We start from the raw sequence: 22,688 nt of genomic DNA on the forward strand, positions 1-22,688 counted from the left end.
CAGGAGATTGGAATTACGAGGCTCTGGTTGTGAGACAAATGCAAAGTCTCAGCCTCAGCTTGGGGGATCCACTGCTGTTGCCAGGCGCGTCCCCACTACGCGACGTCTGCCGGCGACGGCTACAGATGCAGGGTTGCTGTCTAACCGGGCAACGCACCTTGGTTCCTTGGTTACTTGGTTACTTCCCTTGGGCCCGCCGCCATCAAGCCCTATTAATAGTATTAAAGAGAGCGAGCCGCTCGACGGACAAAAAGAAAAGGTCGTTCCTGGCCGTCGGTGAGATGACGCTGCCATGACGACGACCGCAGATGGGCCACATGTTCCTGCAGAGACAGCAGAGAGGACCGTCGCCGCATTTCAGGCACATGCTCTGGTGGACTGGACGCTGCTTTTGCTTTTGCTCACTTCGACAACACTCTAGCACAAGGTCCTCGAGATCAGCGGTGAGTGGGTAGGTGGGCAGGTGAGCAGGCGGGCGAGGCGTATGTGGCGCACGCCAGTCGGCCCATTAGACATGGGACGACGCTGCCTCAGCACCGCCACAACGCAGCTATCGCATCGCCTCTCTGCTATTTATTACTACAACATCAGCTCAAGTAACGATTCCAACTGCAGCCCAAGCCGTCGCATATCCCACCGGCAATCATGGTTATTATCATCATTGGTTGAGATGGCTTTCGATACAATGACACTTGGCACCACAGCGTTGAATCAGTTAACCCCGGGTCTGGATCTGGCCCTGAACCAAACGTCTTCGCGCCGTCTACCATCTCCTGGAGCTAGCAGGTCACCCTCCGCCGGCTCCCACTATTGCCTGTAAGCGAGGATGGAATCTCTGCCAAAATCCACGCACAAATCCCGCCCCTAATATCTCGACTTGTCATGTATGAGCTCAGACATTCAACAATCCTTTTGTCAGTGCAGCAAAAGTTATTGTGTTATCGACCGGCGTCACTGCCATCATGCTGTCCAACTGCATGCCCTGCTCGGCAATCCAGTCGTGTCGTGATCCGACATCAACCTCTGCATGTGTGATGACTGATAGGAATCGGTATTGGCATCTGTTTAGGAGGCGCACAAGGGAGAAACTCGTGCGCCCTTCAGCCTGATGCCCTGGTGATTAGTTGGCATGCCTTTGCTACCTAGATTTCTTTCGGAAAATGCACATCGGCTCGTGCGAAAAAGATGCGCTGTGTTCCACGGATCCCGCGACATTGCACAACTCATCAAGTCCGCTGCAACACCGGTAGCATGTATCCTGAAAGAGCGAGAGGAGCCAATCACTCAACAAAGTCGTGGCAGGACAAAGTCACGCGAGTGTGTGTGTGTATGTGTGCGTGCACATGCAATGCAGGGAGACGGTGCGTCAGTGTGAACCAAGCCCGACATAACCCAAAGTACCAGCTTTTCTCGGTTCAGGCCACCCCTGTCATTCCCCCTCCACCCACGTGGCTCGGCATCATTACAGATTCAAGATGCAATCATCCACCACAGATCACCCGCGACATTTTGTGAACGCCATCAGAAAGACTGCAACGTCTCAGTCAATATGAAGCTCTATGAGCACGTCTACCGTACTCGAGCATCTACTTGGCGCCTTTCCCCACTTGAAAAAGTAGCCGCTCACGCGCAGTAGCTCATACTAATCATTATTACCCCTGTAGACCAAGACCATTTTATGTTTTGTAATCATTAATTCAATCCGAGCAAAATGTACCAATACCTCAGCAGAGCGTCAGATTGTATTGTACTTGTTCTCACAGAACATGTTCAAGCCTTCTCCAAATCTTTAGTCAAAACAACAAGGCCTACCGCTTCGTGACTGGAGCAGACTTCTCTCACATTCGCAGTCAAATGGCTTCCAGTTTCCGTCATACTATTCCCTCCGATCGCTTTTCTGCAGAGAAGGGCCGCTATGTCTTGTACATCAACTACATCTGTCCCTGGGCCCACCGAACCATCATCATCCGTGTGCTGAAGAAGCTCGAGGACATTGTTGAGCTAGTGGAAGTGGATGATCGAGATGCAGTCCACGGCTGGTCCTTTTCAGGGCGAACCGGACCGAGCAAAGACCCTATATACGGTGTCAAGACCTTGAAAGAAATCTACCAAAAGGCAGATCCCCATTACGACGGGAGAGTAACTGTTCCCCTGTTATGGGACAAGCAACATGGTAAACCGACTTTGATATTACAGCAAATGGCTTCAGTCTGATCACGCCCAGGCACTGCCGTCAATAATGAAAGCACAGATATCGCTCGCATGCTAATCGACGGCTTTGACTCTCTCCTGCCACCCGAGCAACGTGAGGCGAACAAAGGCGTTTCAGCCTTCAGACCATCACACCTCGTTCCTGAAATCGACGCTCTAAACTCCTGGATGTATGACACGGTAAACAATGGTGTCTACAAGATCGGCTTTGCTACATCTGTGCAATCGTACAATGAGCACTTAGGACAGCTCTTCCAGACCTTGGATCGCCTTGAAGTCCATCTCTCGCAACCCAAGCACCATCCCTATCTCTTCGGACAGTTCATTACCGAGTCGGACATTTATCTTTTTACGACCCTGATACGATTCGACGTGGCGTATTACTCCTTCTTCAAGTGCAATCTCAGAATGATTCGCCGCGACTATCCCTGCCTGCATGCTTGGTTAAGGCGGCTGTATTGGAATACCGCCCCGGAAACTTGCGGTGGTGTGTTCAGATCTAGCACCAATTTTGACGCGGTAGGTAGTGGTTCTTCACATGGAAGTGCGATAGAAACTGAGATTACCACAGATTGCCAGAGGATACAGTTCCGCGGTTGGAAGAGGTGCCACCCCGAAAGTAGTTGTACTACCAATAATGCCGTTGTGAATTTATGTTGCTTCTTCCCATGTTCAAACACTGTTTTTGTATGCGGGTTTCATACAACTTACCAGCCCATACAAAGAGTTGTCATTTTTACATCCCCCTTATCTTAGTACAACATTTGCTCGCCGGCCCCGAATCGGGCATTTCCTTCTCTCTTCTTTAAACGGTAGCTTTTCCTCATGGCTTCGAGCTGTGGGGAATCGCTGGATAGTGTGTATTTTGGTGGATCGAAGCATATTCCTCAGCTGTCATTCTGTGGGCAGACTTGCTCTGCGGCACAGGTCTCAAACCAAACCGACAATACCAACAATGAAAGTCAGGCGCGATATCCTAAATTCTCAAATTAAGCTTTCATTGGGTTTGGCTCATAGTGCTTCGCTCAAGCTTTTATGGAAATTGTTTGCACTACATTGAAAAAATTCCTGTAGCGTCGTAGGGCGACACCTCCCAACTCTATAACAACTATGATAATCCCTCTTCGACCCCTTGCAATTTCCCAATCTTCCCTCTTCCCAACTTCAACTACAATAAAAACCAGCAATACTCAACAGCATACCCACATACCCCGCTCTCTCCCGATTGGCCATGGCAAACATATCCGTGTGCGTGCTATCGCCCAGGATCTGCAGCCGACTCGCTATAACAACCCTATATATGTCCGTGCTTGACCACCAACAAGCCCTGTCCCTGCAACATATCCACCTATCATACAACGTTCAACGTGCTATCATATCATAACGGTATGCACTCGAAACATTGCAATAAGAGATAGTGTGATATCGACGTTGGGCAGAAAGAATGAACAAAGGCACTAATGGCTAATTGGAAGGTTAAGAGCGCAATGTTGTGTACCCGCGTTATTGAGACAGTTTTTACAGCAGAGAGACTAAGCTCGTGGTGTTGGTTTTGCCGGGCTATCGGGTAAACAGTTCCTTGAACGCATAATTCAAACTCAAGGCTACCATTTCACCAGCAACCAGCAATGCAAAGTTATACTTGAGAAAATCATCATGTACTTGCTACAATAAAAAAACCGGGGATATCAAAGCCAATAAACAGTAAATCTCATACTACTACCCGCAAATTTTCATTTTTTCCATCACAAAACACATTCCCCATCTCATCCCCCCACCCCTTTTCATAACCAACCCACGTCCAACCCCCGCCTCCCCCTTTACTTCCCCACCCCAACCGGCCTCGACTCAACCCTAACCTCCGTCTTCATCGCAATCCCCCCTTCCCTCCCCCAAATCGCCTCCTCACTCCCCCTATCATCCGAATCCCCGACCCCCCGATCATCCGTCCCATGCACCCCACTCCCTAACGGCATGGACCCCTGCCTCGCGGACCCCTTGGTCGACCTCAACGCGTACAATGCCTTCCCTCTCGAACTTCTCTCCGAGCTCTTAACCGTCTTATCCACGAAGAACGTAAATAGCGGTGCTAACGTCGGAATGGAGGCTACGATAACACCGAGGTTATTTTCGACACTAGACCACATTATGACGCCCGCGGAATCGAGGTAGTTGGTAAGCGAGCGGATGGTTTGGATTCGGATTACTTGGATGATGGTGATAAAGGTGCCGAGGGCGAGGAGGCCGAGGAGGACGACCTTTTTGCGGTTTTGGATGTGGGAGGCGAGGAGGACGGGGAAGGGGAGGAACATGCTGTGGGGTGTTAGAGGGGGGAGGGGGGGAGGTTTGAATTGAAGGGGGGATGAAGGGGAACTTACACTACGACGTCAAAAGTTATGGTCAGGGAGGAGGTGGTGGTGTAGAAGGGGACGGCGGGGAGACAGGTGCCGATTATGGTACGGTCCCATTGCATGGCGATCTGGATGGGGTAAGTAGGGGATTTAAAGAGGAATGGAGGAGAGGACGTACCGGGTGACATAGGTTGATTTGCACGATGAGGAAGGCAAGATGGAAGAGGACGCAGAGCACTATTACTACGATTGTTGCGGTACGTGCTGCGCCCTTGGGCATGAAGCGGAGGTAGGTTAACATTAGACTGATTTTGAAGGTCATTATGCTTGTTATGTAGCTAATCATATCGTTAGTGACTGAGTTGAGAATAGGCAGGATTCGTAGATTTACAATGGCGCGCCGATATATTGCAACTGTGTCGGTTAGCGAAGAGCCCACAAAGTATAGTAAGGTGTTTACTTACCAGTCCGAAATTGAAGAGGTTTTCATTAGGCATGTCCTCGACGTTTTTCAGTCCAAGTCCCCATTTTGTCTCTGAATGATGTTGTTAGCCATAGCACTGTGTGGTGTGCAAGGTTGACTTACGCAGGATGGTGACAACAGCGAAACCGCAACACGCTACCTGTTACCTGTCAGACCCAGTCCCATGGTAGATACCCGATGGACATTGCTTACCCAGCTAAAGGCCAAAACATAGTCATCTGTGGATCGTTACCGTTAGCTATGACCGTCAAGTCCAAGTCTATCATACATACCCGCTCCGATCGTCTTGATCATCCACCCTCGGACGTAGAACCGAAGTGACAACACCAACAGCGATGCCGCTGTGAACACAATAGCCACACTTGTAATGTGCGAACCATTATTAACAGCGCTCTCAGGAGTATTATAGGCCCAGCCCATTTTGACAAAATACACGTTCTGTACGTCGATACTCTGCAAACCTCTCGGTGGGAATTCTCTTCAACATAAGAGCCGGCAACACGCTTTGACTAGTTGTTTCGAACGATACCCCCACAGCCTATAACACCGCACGACAAGGGCTTCATGCTCGTACGGATCGTAAAATGTCCGCCAGCGGCAAGCTTTGACATGGGGAGCCGGGGGGTCCAACTGCTTCTACAGACTACACATGCAGAAGCAGACCACTTGACTGGATATTACGACGAGAGTCTCACCGAAACCTGTTCGTCATAGCACACACACTTAACCGCATCTGTCCCTTCGGTATCGACATGTCATCGCTACTATGCCCACTTGCAGAGGATTTCTCCTCGTGAGCCTCAGACACGCTTATCGAACACGGGTCCTGGGGCCGCCTATTCAGGATAGTATACGTACCGTGCACGCAAAGTAACTACGACGGGCGCCGCGAAACGCGGATAATCCCGCCTTCCTTTGTGCCGCTAGGACGCGTACTATTGTCCGGAGCGAAATTTGTAAGTCCTAGTAACCAAGCGGCGCACTTACAAAACGGGAAGTCACACCCATGGCTGATGCGGCTTGGAATAAATAACGAGCACATTTTCCTTGATGTCTCTTACATACTCGCCTAGAGAAGATAGAAAGGCGCCGACCCGTCCGTTAGTACACGGACGGGGTGGCGACTAAGCCAACAGCTGGATGCGGTTAAGGTATGCAGAAGTCCCTGATTTCTTCTCGGCGCAATTGTTTGACATGGGTGGTTGCACATGGGTGGTTGCATTGACCCTGGGGGATTGCTGTCACGCCAGGGAGAACCACGGGTTTGGTGCGGATGTTGGATATGCCAGGGGGCTTTGCTTACAGGATTTCGAATCTTCATGAAATGGAAGCCCTTTAATTGGAAGAAACCCGGGGTTGGGTTCAGAGAAGGGGGCCGGCTTCTTTGGCAACGGTCGGCACATGTGGTGGTGGTTGCGGGCGAAGGATCCACACCGCCGGACACTACTAACCCATTGCCGTGCCACGGTCATGCTCAGCCCTGGGTCTCGCCAGAGAGTAAGGCCTACATGGCTTGTAGGCCTTTTCTTATAATGAGCTGGCTGCTGTGCAGCACTCATGTTGATCGGCACCCCCACGGCACCCTCTGTTCAATACTAGCCTTTCAAGATGCGGTTCCTAAGCTTTGCCCTCGCGATCGATGGCCTTGCATCTGCCTATAGTGTCGCCGCCAGTTGCAAAACGTTCCCTGGCGACAAGAACTGGCCATCGCAGCCCGACTGGACTGCTTTCAACAGAACCGTGGGCGGACGACTCGTTGCAACTGTGCCCCTTGGAGCACCATGTCACGGATCGGCTTTCGACAACGCAAAATGCGAGAGTCTGAAGAGCCAATGGCAGACGGAGAAGATTCAGTATGCAATTTTAGCCCATGTTTCAAGAATACTTGCACTTACTCCAGTCCAGTTATGAGTCTTCCTCTTCGGTCATGGCGCCGTTCTTCGCAAACCAGAGCTGCGATCCGTTCCAGCCCCGTGACCGCCCGTGTGAGTTGGGTAACTATGTTCGGTATGCTGTGAATGCCTCGGGTCCTCTGGACATCCAGCGCGCAGTAGACTATGCCACTCAGAGGAACATTCGTCTAGTTATCCGTAACACTGGCCATGACTACCTTGGCCGTTCTACCGGCGCAGGGGCTTTAGCAGTGTGGACCCATTATCTCAAGAGCATCACTTATGTCCCCACGTACCAGAGTGCCGAATACACTGGCCCAGCTTTTAAGATTGGTGCTGGTGTCCAGGGATTCGAATTGATGGCTGCTGCCCGAGACCGCGGACTAGTCACTGTTGGAGGTGAATGTCCCACTGTCGGTGTCGCAGGTGGCTACACCCAAGGTGGAGGTCACTCAGCCGTGAGCACCAGCTTTGGCCTTGCCGTCGACAACGCTCTCGAATTCCAAGTTGTGACCGCTGGCGCTAAGCTTGTCAATGCCAGCCCACGTGAGAACCCAGACCTGTACTGGGCACTCAAGGGCGGCGGCGGCAGCACCTACGGCATCGTCGTCTCCATGATCGTGAAAGCCTACAAGGAAGCCGTCTTCGGTGGCGCCTCGCTCTCCTTCTTCGCCAAGGACATGAGCAAAGACACCTTCTACAGCGGCATCCAAGCCTTCCACGAGGAGCTCCCCGGCATGGTCGACGCCGGCGCAATGGTAGTCCATTACTTCACCACGGGCTTCTTCTCCATCGCGCCGCTCAGCGCCTACAACAAGACCGAGGCCCAGGTCAAAACCATCATGGCTCCCTTCGTCGCAAAACTTGCCTTCTTAAACGTCACCCACACTGTCTCCTACTCCGCCTTCAACACCTACTATGAGCACTACGACAAGTACTTTGGACCCCTTCCCCTCGGCAACATCCAAGTCGGCATCGCTCAATACGGCACGCGTCTCATCCCTCGCGCTGTCGTCGCCAGCATCGCTCCCACATGGCAAGCCATCATCGAGAAGGGCGTAACATGGATCGGTGTGGGTACGAACGTCGCACCTTTTGGTTCCGACAAGACCACCTCCGTTCACCCCGCATGGCGCAAAGCCATCGTCCATGCTACACTTACCCTTCCATGGAACTTTACCGCGCCATGGTCTGAAGCCTTTGAAATCCAGAATAAGATGACCAATGAAGTCATTCCGCTGGTTGAGAAAGCGACCCCGGGCAGTGGTTCGTATGTTAACGAGGCGGATTTCCGTCAGCCCAACTTCCAGGACACATTTTGGGGAGCCAATTATCAGAAGTTGCTGGGGATCAAGAAGAAGTGGGATCCCCAGGGCTTGTTTTATGCTACCGTGGGTGTGGGCAGTGAGGCGTGGTCGGTTAGGACTGATGGGCGCATGTGTCGTGCATGAGAGGAGATCCAGTCGAGTTTAGTATAAGATCAATTCAATATTAATATTGTTTCAAGTCTTTCTGTAAATCCTCGAATACGTGGTGATGTGACCGTAAAGTATCCATCTATCGATACAGGCGCGTGGAGAAATTAGCAAGTGCAGGAGACTTACTCAGTGTTTCCACCAATAGTGTCATGCGCACGTACCACACTCATCCTCCAAAACAAAATCTTCCCCAGCCCCAATTACAACTATAACCACCAGAATGGACGGTACACTGGCAAAAAAGAATGGACTCGCGGGGAATCGAACCCCGGACCACTCCCATGCTAAGGGAGTATTATACCACTAAACCACAAGCCCAATGCTGAATTGAACAGAAACCGTGATTTCTTATTCGATGGAAATCTTGACCCTTAAAACATTTATATTCTTGTATTGCAAGTTTATTCCACATGGAGGTGGATAGAATGGACCCAACCTCATTGCTCAACAACGTCGGCCCAACCCAACCGAAGCGAGCAAACCCCTGCTGACTCGTGGGCCGAGCTATCATCTGCACACTAGTAGCCGTGCTACTGCGCAGCTTCCTGACTAAGATTAGACAGCGACGCATTCGCGCAGTAAGGCTCGGGCAAATGTCACTTAGGCGATGCGCCATGTGTTATTGATTCTGTGACCCTGACTTGTCTTTTGCGCCTCAAAGCCGCTGCCGTTGCTTAAAATATTCGGCAGACAGGACATGTGCCGGACGTGGGCGGTGTTTTTCCCTGCATTAGTGTAGTGGTGGATGGGAAGCGCAGTGGCTCAGATGGAGACTAGGTGGGCTTCACACTCCAATAGAGATGGAACGCGCGATGGGGAGTTCCGACCCGCTGTGCTGCTTGAGATCGCAGGTTTTGAATGGTGCATTGGGCGGAGGGTGCCGTGTCATTGCGTGGCGAGCGGGTGCTTGTAGGGAATGATGTGAATCTGACGCTGGGTAGAGGCCAAGGCACGGTTGAGTGTACGCGAAATTACTGGGGCATCTTGAATGAGTTTGATTATTGTATTTGCCCAAGGCCTCCACCAAGGCTTCCATCAAGGCTTCTGCTAAGGTTTTGTGTAGTGGCCATTTCAATATCATAACGGGACATGTTCCCGCGTAGTCGAGACAATTTCTTGAGACATTTACGAAGCAATACATGATAATCTCAAGATCTGGTTTCGAGTTTGCGGGGATGTCCTTTCGGTTCCGATGTGGTTGAGCGCTCTGGGTCGTGGCTAGTTGATCTGGACTCAAGTTCTTTCTCACGCTTCTCTAACGCCTTTTCCCTCTGTTCCAACTCAGCTTCTCTACGGTTCAGGCCAGCCTCGCGCTGATTGAGTCTCTTCGTTCGCTCGTCCATCTCTTCTTCGTTGTGTGCGTCTGACTCCTGCTTGCCTTGAGTTGGCTCATCCTTCGTATTGTCATTGCCGTCCGTATCTAGCACTCGATCGCTGCCATCGGTCGGCCTAGAATTCAGTTTGCGTGGCTTTTTGCGACCTTGAGGGCCGTCCGTATGGGCCGAGCCTTCATGCAGCTGCTGCTCTGATGTGCCGTCCTTAGACTCCGGTACTGATTGACCACCGGTTACCTGTGCTCCCGCTTTGGCTGCATCTGAGACATCCTCTTGTTTTGGAAGCATGCCTTTTGCATTCTGCAGCCACCCTTCATCCAGCTGACCTCCACCACCCTCGCTTTTGAACTTCTCAAGCTCCTCAGTACCAGGCATCTCTTCGTCTTTGGCCTGGCCAACCATCTTTTCCAATGTCTTCTTTTGCTCCTCGCTTGCTGCCCATTCCGGTAGAAAGCTCGTCAGCTTTTTCATCCCTTTCCTTGCTACTTTGCCCATGTTCACGAAAGGTCCATGAATTGCCCCTGTAACGCCACCTATACCGGCGCCCAGTCCACCTAGTAGTGTCGACGAAATACCTCCAACTAAGGTCCCACTGATTGCTCCCAAAGTTGCTCCTGGTGCAACACCAAGACCTGTACCCATAGCCATGCCCTGAAATGCGCCCGAGCGTAGGTACTTTGCTGTTTTTCCAAATGACTCAGCTTCAATCTCGGCATTCGTAGCTTCTGCCGTTAATTTCTCTCGTTCTTCAGGATCGCCGGCCGCTGCAGCCGCATCCTTCAATTCTTTGGCCTTCTTCTGAGCCGCGAGGGCAGCGTTGGCGGCTTTCCCTGATTCCTGGCGGACTTCTTCATCGGAGACAGTGGGTTTGTTAGTTTTCTCGTCCTCCTTCGGCTTCTGATCCCCATCTTTGTTCAACTTTTTTGGAGGCATCATGTGAGTTGTGCCTATTCAAAATCCGTGTTATTGTGTAGCTCTGCTGTTAAAGAGAGGTCTCATATGGAAGTACGTCATCGACGCTAGCATGACGCTAGAGCGCTGAGGATTCAAGAATGCATATATGTCGCCTGTCTTTACATTCGAACGTTTGATCGATGAAGAACTAATCACGTTCTCCCTGTAGTATCGATACAGATATCTGGATATGATTATTCGTCATTACAGTTTTGATTCAAACATGTGCAGCGACAGATTGCTACTAGGCTATGCCACGTGATTACCGATGCGACTTGCTATGCGCTAATGCAATCACTTTCACAATGTTTCACAGTGTCTAATATTGGATTCTCTTACTTGAATAGATATGTTGAGAGTCTTATGATCTTGACAATTGAATGAATCAATATTTCGACCAGGAATCACCAAAAGTACATATAGACTAGGCAACCTTCAATTCGGCCTATTTTAACGACTAATCAGGAACAATCCGACATTCTACCTACATGAATTGAATTGCCTCTAACTTTAGGGTGCTTTCAACAATAACAATCCATATTACGTAGTAATCAAGCCTCATTATAGCCTTTCTATATCGCAGTGTACTCATTTCCTCAACATACAGGACGCACATTGATAAGAGCCTCTTTCACTAATAAGATAGAAATTTGAATGAAGTAGCAAACCCCATTCATAGCTATATCGTTTGCTGCTTGTTGCTCATAGCTTGATAGATAGTGAATATGCATGAGTGGCAAATAAGTGCTTGCTTTCAACAGAAGTAATAGGATCTTGTCCTACATTCCCTCATAGGAAACAATGCACGTTGTTTTTGTTAGTCAATCGTTTCACTTCATGTTTAATAATCAAATACCTCCTCTTCGTAGCTAGCACGTAATACTATTCAGTGTCCGCAAGGTGCTTGCTTAATGTTAGACTCTCACGTTAACCTCTCTTATTTCTGTTGCCTAAAAGCTTACTCCTTCACTTAGCTCTATTACCTCCTATTTGGCTAATCTTTTAAAAAAGCACCCCCACTTGGTGCCTACGGCGTAGACTCATCCTTAGCTTGTGTTTGCTCCTCGCTAGTCCTTCATTTACGCTGATACACCGCCATCAATTTGCAACACTCTAGTTCCATCTCTTTTTCACTCTAATTGTCGAACTATACAGGCAAAAATGTCCGACAACCTCCCTCTTATGCCTTTCCCTTCTACCCCGTCTCGCGGTATGTATCCTGTTAACCTAAAGCTAGCCATGAGAGATGCGCTAACAAGTTCAGAAACCCCACTCACCTCATACATGTCAACCACCAACTCATCATCTATTGAAACGCGTGCCACTACGTATGAAGAACTCATCCAATCCCTTGATGCGCAAGCGGACATTTTGCAATACCTCCCTTCTGAAGCTGAAGTTGACGAACTCTTTGACGAAATTCATGGAGAATCTTTGCTGAACTCATCGAGTCGTCGCTCCAGCACTCCCAAGCTTGCATTTGGCACATATCGGGAAGATGGCATCAATGTAGCTCAGGTCTATGTCTATCTTCGCTCTCCCTCATTCAAAAATACTGAGCCGTCTATGATGTTTGGTAAGTGTTTAGCAAACACTAAGTACACCGTCATGAACACCAAGGACATCAATTGCACAGATGGTATGTTCGAAGCCAACAAGTTTTGGATACCCTTGATCGAGAACGGCAAGGTCGCGTTTGACGCAGTTAAGGCCGTTCTGAAAGCTCTCTTTATTCGCAAAGGTATCACTCTATCAACCCCAATACCAGTGGTTGGTTCGGCTTTCCGTTCAAAATTGGTTCTCGGATGCGAAATGTTCAGGAGCTTCAAGCAAAGCCGTAAGAGTTTAGAAAAGACACCTCCCAAGGAAGTTGATAAGAGTATGAGTGCAATAGATGGGTCTAGTGCACAATCCTCATCGCCAGCCATCTCAGACATCTCATCAACTACTTCTCCGGTAATTACGAGATCGATTTGTAACGTCGGCTTGTTGTTAACTCTGTAAAGGTCACATCTACGGCCCATATGTACAGCCGAAATGAACTCAACTCCCATATGGGCGCCAATAGACCTCTAGTCGTCGATTCGAGCAAGAAGCATCGTGTCTCGGAGCTCACTACCACTGAACAGAATACAATCAAGGCAGAAACCAACAAAGACGTAGCTGTCAGTAAACTTGCCGCGCTTGATGGCCTGAATTCGGACACTCTCTTCATCCCTGAAAACCATCAAAAAGAACTTGAAGAAGAACTCCCAGAAGAACTCGAAGAAGAAATCGAGGAATCATCTGCCTCCAAAACCACTGTATGCTGAAATATTACACAAAACAAATATATCTCACCATACGCTAACTTTTCATAGACTCCAGAGTGTAACAAAGGTATCAAAATCATCCTCGAGTCGCTGTCAGCCTCATATGATGATCGGAAAGACCTTGAGAAAAAGATCGATGAAATGTCAGCCCAGGTAGCCCGTCACATTGCTACTCTTGAAGAGCTTCGTCGAGAAAGGGAGCGGTTTGAGGCTGAATATGAGCGTAAAAGACAAGCACTCGAGGAAAGGATCAGTGTTGAGGATCAAGATAGGGTTAGCAGAATAGCTGAGATTGAGGCAAGCTCTCAGACTATACAAGAGAAACTTGAGGTTGAGAAGCGCCAGTTGGGCGTAATGACTCCAGAAATGGTGGCCGTCTGGGAGTTGTCTCGTAAATTCGTGTGCAAGGAATATGGCATCAAGGAAGGTTTGCCATCGAAGCGTCAGAAGACTAGGCACTAAGTCTTCGCACATAGATCAGAAGACCTGACTTGAACAGTAGGGCTTTTTCGGTGTGCTATTTCTTTGGTGTATATGGAAGTAATGGGCGGAATATTCGTGAATCTTGGGCCATTACCCGAGGTCGTAGAAAGCACATGATTGCCGTCGTGCTATTGCTAATCTCACAATGCTATTGATCTGAGACGAGCATATTGGAGAGATCATGCAAGGGCGTCAACTGGGCAAAGGTTTCATTGCTTAGTATTCTTTTGTACTATATAATTTGGTTATGCTACTAAGTCCCGGTTCTAATGCATTATGTGGTACCGCTATTTAGGATCTGTCTAAGGAGATAGTATCAAATAAAACTGAAATGTACTAGGATAGTATATAAACGGAAAAGCGCAGTAGGAACGCTTCATGTTGGAGAATAAGAGACAAAAAACGTCGCAAAAATATCTTTATGTTTATGTAAGAGTTTTGCATAGTTAGAGAGCCTAGTGTAGGTAATCTTGAAACGGAATCCTACACATATCTGTCTCGACTACCAAACGATTGGCTTGCTTAGAACCAAGGCGCCCGAAATGATAGTACGTCAGCATGCGACAGCAATCCCTAGACTAAAGAACAGATTTCCAAATTAAGTGGATATTCTAGAAGCTCCCGGCCCGCCATATTTCAAACGCTGGGTTTCTACGCTTTCTAGAAGCCTACTTCACTTCCATTCTCTAGCGAGGCACGCTAGTGCCCGCTAGTCGCGTTTACACATGGCCCACTAGTACACAAACAATATGTTTGGTATACAAAAAAGTCGCGGCCACGAGACCGAATAACAAGAGCATAACCAAGAGCCACGTGCTTGAATGTGAAATCGACCAAACACGCACCAGATATAAGTATCAAGGAGATCGATCGTGTAGGACACTAGCTAACAATATGACAAGAGCAGTGCCAATCAATCGAAATGGCGGAACCCGCCGACACAGAATGCCTATCAACAAAGGCTCTACGGCAGATACATAGTCTCATGGGCGAAGATGCTTTGTTCCTTGAGCACTTACCTATAGACAAGATCCGGGGAGCAGAATTTGAAGACAAGAAGCAAAAACGTCTCACTTCGCTACCCCAACGCATTCTCTTCGGCCAGATCACAGAAGGTGAGAAAAAGGGTTTAGAAGTCTGGATCCTTCCGATCAAGACACGCGACGAGAACCAGTGGCCTGGACACCGCTTCAACCTCTTCGATCGGCATGGGAATCTGCACTCCGGCATCACTATAGAGGAGGCCATACGGTTGACCAATGCGGCAAATGCATTTAAGTGGCTGAAGAAGTATGGCACAATGGATTCGACTCTTCTACGCGCTGTGATTAGGTACTACTTTATGGTCAAAAAAGTCAAACCCCCGTCACCGTGGCCGGTTGACAAGCGCTTCACCGCAGAATTACTCGCAGCATGCAAGGTGGCAGCCGGAATTTCTGCCAAAGAAGCCCGTGCCAAACAGAAGACTCAGGAGCGCGAAGCAGGTACTGCTTTGGCATACAAGAGGAGGCCATCACCAGCCCCAAAGCAAGCCGCGAGGACAATGACATCGGTAGATGGATTAAGGGCAGAGACTACAGCGACATCAGCCAATGGACAGAAAGCAAACACGATAAAGACACCTACGAGCATGCCAACTGGACCAAAACTCAACCCGACACTACCCGTTTCCAAAGCCCAGAGCGCGCCACGGTATCCCGTTCTACAGCCTTCTTCAACACAGCCGTTCCCTCCTTCATCTCCTGAAGATGAGACCAGTCTCTTCATTCCCGAGCGCCGGCGTCATGCCGCTACATCTGAAGCCTTTCAGACTCCAACCCCAGTTCCACATACAAGTTCCGCGTTCATTGGTCAACCAAGAATCGAGCCAATTGATGAGTTCAAGCGAGCCTTTCAAAGAAAAATGCTTCCTAAGCCCGCACCCATGCTCGCGCCAACATTGACACCTATACCTACACCTAGCATCTCGACTCCTAGCAGTCACACCATGTCTATCCAGCAGGAAATCAACAAACCGGACAGCGAGAAACCAGATGCACCCGTGGTCCCAGCAGCCTTGGCTCCAGCAACCCCAGCCCCCGTTCCCCCCATCGCCACCACCAGCACCATCTTGATCAACCCAAACATTCCCCTTCCCCTTCCCTTCCAACCTCCCACCACCCCTCCCACCACCAAATCCTCCTCATCCTTCATCCCCGCCTATCGCGAAACCCTAACCAAGCACTCGCAACTCACCGCCCTCCTCCGCACCACGCGCTCCTCCCTACACACCACCAGATCCCAAGTCCAAGAGCTAGAGGCTAAAGAGAAAATGTTAAAGGAAGAGATCAAGAGAGTAGAAGTAGAGAAAAAGAGGTTGCATGATAGTTTGACGCCTGAGAAGAGAGAGGTGTTCTTATTTGGAAGGGAGATTTAGGAGAGAGAGGGGAAGAGGGCTAGGCTTGAAGAGGAAGAGGGTGAGGAGGGTGGTGAGGATATGGATTTGGGGGAGTGAGAGGGCGGGTGTGTGTATGTGGGAGAGAAGGGTTTGGATGGCGTATGGAGTTGGATGGATGTTTACAACACACGACTTTTCGCAGAGCAGTACCTGCGAAGCATTACAGCTAGCAACGACCTAGCACCACGATCGAGGACGAAACTTGTATATCAGCCTGTCAGAGTATCCATGTACAACAGAAACAAAAAAGGGTCTCATGTAATCGCTTCTGATTATATTCAAGGATATCGTAGATAACCGAGTCCCTTCCCTCCAATGACGCCTGCAATGCAATGCAAACACCGAACTGTATAGCACAAGTAATAATGGTAATGGGTAATAGTAATAATAATATGGACAAAGCAAAATATGCCTTTTCTCAGAATCTACAAGTGATTATGTTAGCACCAAGACATAGCAGGTAGGGGTTATATAAACGGCTCGAGAAAAAAAACATACCTTATCTCATAATTGCCTGCTCTCGTCATATACCGTACCCACTTTACACTGCTGTAATTGCTCTTTTCAAATACTTTGAGATAGCGTACCAAGAGTCCAGAGCTAGTGAACATGAGAAGTGAGAAGCTGAGATTGAGTGGTGGTCGGGACCATGCTTTTTGGTTGGTCATGCTTGTCAGGCTAGCTTCGGCGCTTAGGACGAACTCGCTTTGGCCAGTGAAGCGTGGGATTTTCCAGACAATGTTGTTGTGTTCTGGCTCGTATTTGGCTTTGCCCTGTGAGGTGCGCTCGGTGATTTTAGCGGTGTTTAGAGGCGTAGGTATACGCACGACGACGTTGGTAGCAAAGAGTTTGGAGCCGTAGTTGGCGCGAATGGCAATGCTGTATTCGACTTTTGTCTTGCCGACTTCGTTTACAATGGCATGGACTTTGAAAGGCAGGTTGACGTTCTCGGTCGCCCGGTAGCGCATGAGCTCAAATTCGCCGTCTGGTGGAACAAACGATATTATCCTGTCGGCGTCGAACTTGCCGAGCTTGACACACTGGTGGAATTGACAGTCCTCCAACGTGACACTACCAGCTGCTGCCCTTGTTGCCTTTGCGCCCGCCTTGTTACCCGAGGGTTGTTGCAGATGGTCCTCGCCCAGCGTCAGTCGGTCGTTGAGGCCAAACTTGCATTCTGGGGTGCCGGAAAGGTATGCGCGCATGATAATCTGACCATTCACATCTGCCCGGAGTACTGTTCCGGTTGCGGACATGAGCAGGTTGACGTCCTCGATAACGTCGACAAAGGCCTCGTTCTTGCGGTACTTGATGTCTGCTCGGCGCCATGAAAGCGCACCAGTAGCCTGCATAGTGATTTTGGAAGAGTCCTCCTATGCCATAGTCAGTAGCCATTTCTGATATACAAACATATAGAGAAGCTCACCATTGTCCTCTCCGACTTGACCCCCTCTGTAGTAATGTACATCTTCAGTGTGTCCGTCTCGGTGTTCTGGGGGTATCCAAAGTCGAGAATCTCGTCGAGCAACTCATAGACGAGGACAAAGTTGTTCTTGACAGCCTCCTCATCAAACTTGCCAAAGTAGGCCTTGCCCAGCCCGACAAGGCGGTAGAGAAACTCAAAGACAAGAGCGGCATTGGCGTTGCTCTTGGTGACAGCTACCAGATAGATGTTCTCGTGCTTGACATGGCTAAAGGTGGTGGAGCCCAGGGTCAGGATGGGGGAGCGGACTTGTGCATTGGAAATGACCTGGATGCGGAAGACATCGGCCAGGCGTGGACGGCAGTCGTTGCGGAAGGCGCGAAAGATGAGGTTCTCGCCCTTTTGGTTGAATATGAGGATGCCGGAAAGCATGGCGGCGAGGTAGAAAGAGAGCAAGATGGGCGTCGACAGCGAATTGGCGGCGTCGGGCGTGTTGATGCTGCGAGCTCCACTCGCGACGCCGCGGGATTGAGCTTGGGCCATGCTCGCTTCGGTAAGGGTCTCAGGAGAAAGAGAGGGCCGGGTAAGCGTAACTCGTGCCGACATTCACTCTCCCAATGTAATGCAGCCAGCACTCGCATCCCGCCTCATGGCCCTGCCGCCTGAGCTGCGCTGCCACATCTACTCTTTCCTGCCCGAGCTCGTGTACAAGTACATATGGCCAGTCTTCAAGTCTTCTCCTGCCGGTGTGTGCAGCTGGCCGTACTATAGACTGCCGACGTCGTTGCTCTTGATCAGCAAGCTCATCTATCAAGAAACCAGAGATGCATCAGTCCAAAAACGACTGTGTGATCTCAACGAGCAATACCCGCCCGTTGTCGTTTTGGGACCAGCCAATTCAATGTATAAGCCACGAAATGGTTTTATGGACGAGTTGTTCGGTCTCTTGTCAAGGCACAATGGCAACACTTCGTCCCTGTACGATGTCAGTAACACGCTGGCTGAACGCACTCCCAAGCGCATATGCCATGATATCAGAGCTTGGACCAACCGGAGTCTCGAGGCTAGGCTAAGAGTTCACTGGGAACAAGTTTACCAGCGCTTCCCTAGAGAGCTGGGGTACTCTGAAGAGAATCTAGAAACTTTCGTCACATGCACCTTGACCAGGATGGCACATAACAATGCCAAAGAAGCCCGCATTCGACTGTTGATTCGCGGCAGCGCTTTTAACAACGCTTGGCTCTGGGAAAGACGTATGATGGAATATCTTCTTCAGTACAAGACGAGAGCACTCCTGACTTTCCATTGCGATGCTGAGAGTATGCATTCCAGCGAAGCAGTGACTATTGTTCTTCCGCCTCAACCACATGGAAGTTATGTTGATAACTTTATTGCAAGGATGCTGGAGGAAAACTTTGGTTTCGAACTAGAAGCACCGTCAATCCAGGACGAACGGCTGTTCAGTGAGCATGGCCACTATAGCATTCATCACGGCAACGAGAAAGCAGATACGTTATAGAATTTAGCCAAGCGGTCTCTGGCAATTTTTCCTTCATATCAGACAGTCATCGCACAAGTGATACCTTTGAAGTGTAAAATCTATTCAAGTTTTGTGACTATATATGTTTGTGTGAATTGTATTGACCCATCCTGCCAGACCGAGTCTAATATAATACGCCCTTTGTACTTCTAACCTCGCCCTCCCACTGCTTCACCACCGTCGTCGCATGTCTAATCGCCACCGCAAGTGCCTTGAACGCACTCTCAGCCCGGTGGTGATCATTATCACCCCTGATGCAATCCACATGTAGTGTGGTACCCGACGCTTGAGCAAAGCTCTGCAGACAATGTGGAATCATCTCGCAGCTCAAGTCGCCAATCTTCTCCCTCTTGAGCCCCAGCTCAATGACGCTGTACGGCCGGTTTGACAAGTCAATGACGGCTCGCGACAGGGCCTCGTCCAGCGGCGCATATGCGTGTCCAAAGCGTGCAAGTCCCGTGCTACCCTGCAGCGCATTCTTGAATGCCGAGCCGAGCGCTAAGAAAGTGTCTTCACTCGTGTGGTGGTCATCAATGTGCAAGTCGCCTTTGCATCGTATGCGCAGACTCCAACCGGCGTGCTTGGCCATGGCGTGAATCATGTGGTCGAGGAAGCCAATGCCCGTGTCGACAGAAATCTCCTGCGACGCAGACTTTTGCGTGGCATGGTCCTTGTCGATCTTCTCGCCTTCGCCATTGAGATTGGCCTTGTTGAGGGCGGCCCAGAAGTCGCTGTGCTCATAGGGTGCAAGTTCGCCGCCGTCCAGGTTGATGGAGACTTGGATCTTGGTCTCATTTGTATCGCGGTTGAGGGTACAAGTGCGCGGCATTGTGGCGGTGGATTGATGGTCTCGGCTTTATGGGAGTTTGACTCAGTCGATTTCCAGATAAAAGGATAAAGAGAACGTTGCACAAAAAAGTTCAGGCTAACTGACTGGAGAGGGGTGCTAGCTTCCCCACGCCCCACGTCATGTCCGCCAAGCAATATAGGGCTGAAAAAAAGTTCTGGCCAACCACCGCTTCGCCGAACCAAAGTCCGCTCTCGCCCCAAAATTCTGAGCATATCACAAAGCCACGCCTCTTCCTCACGCCAACACTCTAGAGTAGTGTAGCATAACCGTCTGGTCACTCTTTCCTGTTACTCGACCTGTCAACACCAACCATAAACAATTATGCCAGGAGCCACGAAAGATTCCGCGCCAGTCCAGATCGTGGACCCAACTTCCGAGACTGGCGAGGAGATTGATCCAGCCGTCGACCGCGACAGGATTCGAGTCGTATGTCAAAATGGAACGATGAAATTTGTAAATCTGCGTCTAACATCACGTGTAGCTCTCTGGGTCCACAGAAACAGCAGCATCTTTCCAGTTTGATGGCGAGGACCACACGCTAGGTAACGCGCTGCGTTATATTATTCACAAAAAGTAACAGAAACTGAACATGATCACACGAAAAACTGCTAATTGTTTCTTTAGCCCCGACGTTGAGTTTTGTGGTTACTCCATACCGCATCCATCAGAAGCAAAGATGAACTTACGCATCCAGACTTATGGTAAGCTCCAGTTTCCAAGCACGTCAAGAGCACAGCTGATATGATATCAGATGGCGTTAGTGTTTATACTGTGCTGGAAAAGGGTCTCGAAGATCTCATGGCTATGTGCGATGTTGTTGAGAAGAAGTTCACCATTGCACGTGATGAATTTGTCAACAAGATGGAGGAGTAAACACAGGGTTTGTAAGACACTATTGCATTGATGGCGTTCACGGATATCATGGGTCAATGGCGAACGGAAAGGAAAATGGTATTGTCTTTGGCTATTTACATCGCATCCTGGACTTGTTTTCAATTCCGATTTCGGACGACAGCCCACTCAGTTGCGACCCTGGGGAACACATATTAGTATTCTGAAGTTTGATTATTAGGGTTCAATCGAATGCTTACTTCCAAAAAGCCGTTGATAAAGTTGTTTGGCAGCCGTGCCTTGGGATCCTCTTCGGTACGGAAGTACTTGAGTACGTGTGATAGTTGCTTCCAGAAGTTGAGTGTTTCCTGAAGTATGTGTTAATCCAAAGAAGGTCTCCTTGAATCTTGCTCTCCGGTTGTGCCGTACCTGGAATTCTTGGTGGCTGTTGAATAACAGTACGTCGACTGTTTTCAGCTGATTCACATATCTATGCCGCTCGAACTCCTGCCGCATTTTGGTCCGAAGTTGGGATACCGGCATGTTGAGCGAATACATGGTCTGGATCTCGGGAGCCTGTATGGTTCCTGTCAGCCTCCCGCGCTTGTACGTTGTTACTGCTGCCCGCTTCTCTCGAATCCAACGCGTCCCTCCGCTTCCGGTCTCTTGTTTACACCACAGTTGGTAGTGAACCAATCATCGGCTTCAAAATATCCTCTCTGGGGTATGGGGAGTATGCGTACCGACCGCAGCCAGTCTCGGTAGCTGTGAATGACCCTCTTCTTCGCATCGGCCCAGTTGACCGCTATGCCCGAATTAGCCTTGGACTCCTCCAATGGTTGATACGGATGTTCGACTCACATGAGCGCGTGCGCTGGGCGAGGTAGGTAGGGTTAATGACCATATTGACGGTGTTGCGGAGCTCCAGTTGTCTCAGGGCTGGAGTTGCAGTGACGATGCGGCTCGGGTGGAGTAGAATGCCAAGCCGTGGCGTTAGCGCGGATTTGACTGGCGGCGCATCCGCAAACTTGACGGCCGACTGCTTCTTGCAATCACCACCACAACTACGTAATACAAACACCAAACAAGAGGCGAAATCGAAACCGAATATACAGAAAACAAGTTCAAGTCAACCCACACACTACTCGATCATGCCTCCCGTCCGCACGGCACGCGCCTCTCGCAAGGCTCCGCCCGAAGGCTTCGACGACATCGAGGATACGCTTCTAGAGTTCCAAACCAAGATGAAGGACGCCGAAAACGCTTCACACGAGGGAAAGAAAAAGTACGAGATGACGTGGCCCATCTTCCAAATCACCCACCAGCGCTCCCGCTACATCTACGACCTTTACTACACCAAGGAGGCCATCAGCAAGCAGCTCTACGACTATCTGCTCAAGAATGGATACGCGGATCCCATGCTTATTGCCAAGTGGAAGAAACAAGGTTACGAGAAGGTGAGTTGCTTGAATTATTGGTACAAGGAATGTGGACTAACACAACTTAGCTATGCTGCACGCGCTGCATCCAGACAAAAGAAACCAACTTCCGGTCTACCTGCATATGCCGCGTCCCGAGAGATCAGCTTAAAGAGAATCAGGAGATTGAATGTGTCAACTGTGGCTGTCGAGGATGCGCTTCGAGTGATTGAGCGCCGTCAAGATTTCAAGATACCAAGATACCATTATAGTTATGAGAGAGTATCAAGAATTGGTCGGACCAGCCAGGACTTGCTGAAAGGCCTGACGACTGCGGATCGATATCCGTCCTACTGGGCAACACATTCCTAGTAGACGCTAGATGCCAGGCGCTACTATGTCGGCCCACGCGACCGTCACGGGAACATTGTTTACCGGGGTTACATAAAGGGACACAAGGAAACTGATGCATAGGGTGTGTCAATCAGACCAAATGATTAAAATATAATTGTTAACATGTCTACAGAAAAACCATGCATAAAGTGAAGCCGTCTCTTGCCAGAGCCGAATAACGCCTCCAATCTACCGGGGGGTATACCAAATAAACTGTTCCCAAAAAACACCAAACTTGTCTAATCTTAAAGCAAAAACAAAGTCTCTAGGTTGACTCATGTAAAAACTTGATCTCGT

The 22,688-nt window shown here is 49.6% G+C and overlaps 12 protein-coding genes and 1 non-coding gene across 13 annotated transcripts; 7 read left to right on the forward strand and 6 right to left on the reverse strand.

Annotated features, from left to right (window-relative positions):
* Positions 1 to 1,854: 1,854 nt before the first annotated feature.
* COCSADRAFT_136591 (uncharacterized protein) lies at positions 1,855 to 3,064 on the forward strand (the record flags this gene model as incomplete). The annotated part of the gene is made up of 3 exons (XM_007698978.1): positions 1,855 to 2,173; positions 2,225 to 2,730; positions 2,783 to 3,064. The coding sequence occupies 3 exons, from the start codon at positions 1,855 to 1,857 to the stop codon at positions 2,858 to 2,860; spliced, it is 903 nt and encodes a 300-aa protein (XP_007697168.1). The 3' UTR covers positions 2,861 to 3,064.
* A 1,088-nt stretch (positions 3,065 to 4,152) lies between these two features.
* Positions 4,153 to 5,466, reverse strand: COCSADRAFT_168722 (uncharacterized protein; the record flags this gene model as incomplete). Its single annotated transcript, XM_007698979.1, has 9 exons — positions 4,153 to 4,208; positions 4,250 to 4,524; positions 4,590 to 4,690; positions 4,741 to 4,900; positions 4,954 to 4,976; positions 5,027 to 5,097; positions 5,149 to 5,185; positions 5,239 to 5,264; positions 5,319 to 5,466. 9 exons carry the CDS (start codon positions 5,464 to 5,466, stop codon positions 4,153 to 4,155), a joined length of 897 nt encoding a protein of 298 aa, XP_007697169.1.
* Positions 5,467 to 6,654: 1,188 nt separating this feature from the next.
* On the forward strand, positions 6,655 to 8,556 carry COCSADRAFT_111383 (uncharacterized protein; the record flags this gene model as incomplete). Its single annotated transcript, XM_007698980.1, has 2 exons — positions 6,655 to 6,899; positions 6,952 to 8,556. The coding sequence occupies 2 exons, from the start codon at positions 6,655 to 6,657 to the stop codon at positions 8,387 to 8,389; spliced, it is 1,683 nt and encodes a 560-aa protein (XP_007697170.1). The 3' UTR covers positions 8,390 to 8,556.
* A 106-nt stretch (positions 8,557 to 8,662) lies between these two features.
* Positions 8,663 to 8,734, reverse strand: COCSADRAFT_t24. Its single transcript has one exon. It is a non-coding gene; the product is annotated as a tRNA-Ala (tRNA).
* Positions 8,735 to 9,124: 390 nt separating this feature from the next.
* COCSADRAFT_34326 (uncharacterized protein) lies at positions 9,125 to 10,719 on the reverse strand. The gene has a single exon (XM_007698402.1). It carries the CDS (start codon positions 10,684 to 10,686, stop codon positions 9,565 to 9,567), a length of 1,122 nt encoding a protein of 373 aa, XP_007696592.1. The 5' UTR covers positions 10,687 to 10,719; the 3' UTR covers positions 9,125 to 9,564.
* Positions 10,720 to 11,865: 1,146 nt separating this feature from the next.
* On the forward strand, positions 11,866 to 13,478 carry COCSADRAFT_23903 (uncharacterized protein; the record flags this gene model as incomplete). Its single annotated transcript, XM_007698255.1, has 3 exons — positions 11,866 to 12,660; positions 12,711 to 13,007; positions 13,065 to 13,478. The coding sequence occupies 3 exons, from the start codon at positions 11,866 to 11,868 to the stop codon at positions 13,476 to 13,478; spliced, it is 1,506 nt and encodes a 501-aa protein (XP_007696445.1).
* A 943-nt stretch (positions 13,479 to 14,421) lies between these two features.
* On the forward strand, positions 14,422 to 15,947 carry COCSADRAFT_352521 (uncharacterized protein; the record flags this gene model as incomplete). Its single annotated transcript, XM_007698981.1, has 1 exon — positions 14,422 to 15,947. One exon carries the CDS (start codon positions 14,422 to 14,424, stop codon positions 15,913 to 15,915), a length of 1,494 nt encoding a protein of 497 aa, XP_007697171.1. The 3' UTR covers positions 15,916 to 15,947.
* A 60-nt stretch (positions 15,948 to 16,007) lies between these two features.
* COCSADRAFT_197318 (uncharacterized protein) lies at positions 16,008 to 17,841 on the reverse strand. The gene is made up of 3 exons (XM_007698982.1): positions 17,363 to 17,841; positions 16,435 to 17,309; positions 16,008 to 16,361 (listed from the first exon to the last, which is right to left on the reverse strand). The coding sequence occupies exons 1-3, from the start codon at positions 17,789 to 17,791 to the stop codon at positions 16,355 to 16,357; spliced, it is 1,311 nt and encodes a 436-aa protein (XP_007697172.1). The 5' UTR covers positions 17,792 to 17,841; the 3' UTR covers positions 16,008 to 16,354.
* A 139-nt stretch (positions 17,842 to 17,980) lies between these two features.
* Positions 17,981 to 18,934, forward strand: COCSADRAFT_34328 (uncharacterized protein; the record flags this gene model as incomplete). The annotated part of the gene is made up of 1 exon (XM_007698403.1): positions 17,981 to 18,934. A coding segment is annotated over one exon (898 nt), but the record flags the coding sequence as incomplete, so codon positions are not given.
* An 11-nt stretch (positions 18,935 to 18,945) lies between these two features.
* On the reverse strand, positions 18,946 to 19,811 carry COCSADRAFT_34330 (uncharacterized protein). The gene has a single exon (XM_007698404.1). The coding sequence runs from the start codon at positions 19,726 to 19,728 to the stop codon at positions 19,024 to 19,026; it is 705 nt and encodes a 234-aa protein (XP_007696594.1). The 5' UTR covers positions 19,729 to 19,811; the 3' UTR covers positions 18,946 to 19,023.
* Positions 19,812 to 20,041: 230 nt separating this feature from the next.
* COCSADRAFT_188250 (uncharacterized protein) lies at positions 20,042 to 20,854 on the forward strand. The gene is made up of 4 exons (XM_007698983.1): positions 20,042 to 20,175; positions 20,231 to 20,322; positions 20,374 to 20,450; positions 20,501 to 20,854. Exons 1-4 carry the CDS (start codon positions 20,071 to 20,073, stop codon positions 20,620 to 20,622), a joined length of 396 nt encoding a protein of 131 aa, XP_007697173.1. The 5' UTR covers positions 20,042 to 20,070; the 3' UTR covers positions 20,623 to 20,854.
* Positions 20,826 to 21,484, reverse strand: COCSADRAFT_62517 (uncharacterized protein; the record flags this gene model as incomplete). Its single annotated transcript, XM_007698487.1, has 4 exons — positions 20,826 to 20,948; positions 21,010 to 21,156; positions 21,324 to 21,385; positions 21,442 to 21,484. Coding segments are annotated over 4 exons (375 nt in total), but the record flags the coding sequence as incomplete, so codon positions are not given.
* Positions 21,485 to 21,731: 247 nt separating this feature from the next.
* On the forward strand, positions 21,732 to 22,231 carry COCSADRAFT_83648 (uncharacterized protein; the record flags this gene model as incomplete). Its single annotated transcript, XM_007698984.1, has 2 exons — positions 21,732 to 22,037; positions 22,088 to 22,231. The coding sequence occupies 2 exons, from the start codon at positions 21,732 to 21,734 to the stop codon at positions 22,229 to 22,231; spliced, it is 450 nt and encodes a 149-aa protein (XP_007697174.1).
* Positions 22,232 to 22,688: the final 457 nt, after the last annotated feature.

Source organism: Bipolaris sorokiniana (assembly GCF_000338995.1).
Source record: "Bipolaris sorokiniana ND90Pr unplaced genomic scaffold COCSAscaffold_3, whole genome shotgun sequence".
Taxonomy (NCBI): Eukaryota; Fungi; Ascomycota; class Dothideomycetes; order Pleosporales; family Pleosporaceae; genus Bipolaris; species Bipolaris sorokiniana.

Bases quoted from the DNA above. Each gene is read 5' to 3' on its own strand.
- COCSADRAFT_34326 (XM_007698402.1), bottom strand. From the start codon at position 10,686: ATGATGCCTCCAAAAAAGTTGAACAAAGATGGGGATCAGAAGCCGAAG.
- COCSADRAFT_197318 (XM_007698982.1), bottom strand. From the start codon at position 17,791: ATGCTTTCCGGCATCCTCATATTCAACCAAAAGGGCGAGAACCTCATC. The intron at 17,310-17,362 runs GTGAGCTTCTCT...ACTATGGCATAG, and splicing joins TCAAGTCGGAGAGGACAATG to GAGGACTCTTCCAAAATCAC.
- COCSADRAFT_34330 (XM_007698404.1), bottom strand. From the start codon at position 19,728: ATGCCGCGCACTTGTACCCTCAACCGCGATACAAATGAGACCAAGATC.
- COCSADRAFT_188250 (XM_007698983.1), top strand. From the start codon at position 20,071: ATGCCAGGAGCCACGAAAGATTCCGCGCCAGTCCAGATCGTGGACCCA. The intron at 20,176-20,230 runs GTATGTCAAAAT...CATCACGTGTAG, and splicing joins ACCGCGACAGGATTCGAGTC to CTCTCTGGGTCCACAGAAAC. The intron at 20,323-20,373 runs GTAACAGAAACT...TTGTTTCTTTAG, and splicing joins CGTTATATTATTCACAAAAA to CCCCGACGTTGAGTTTTGTG.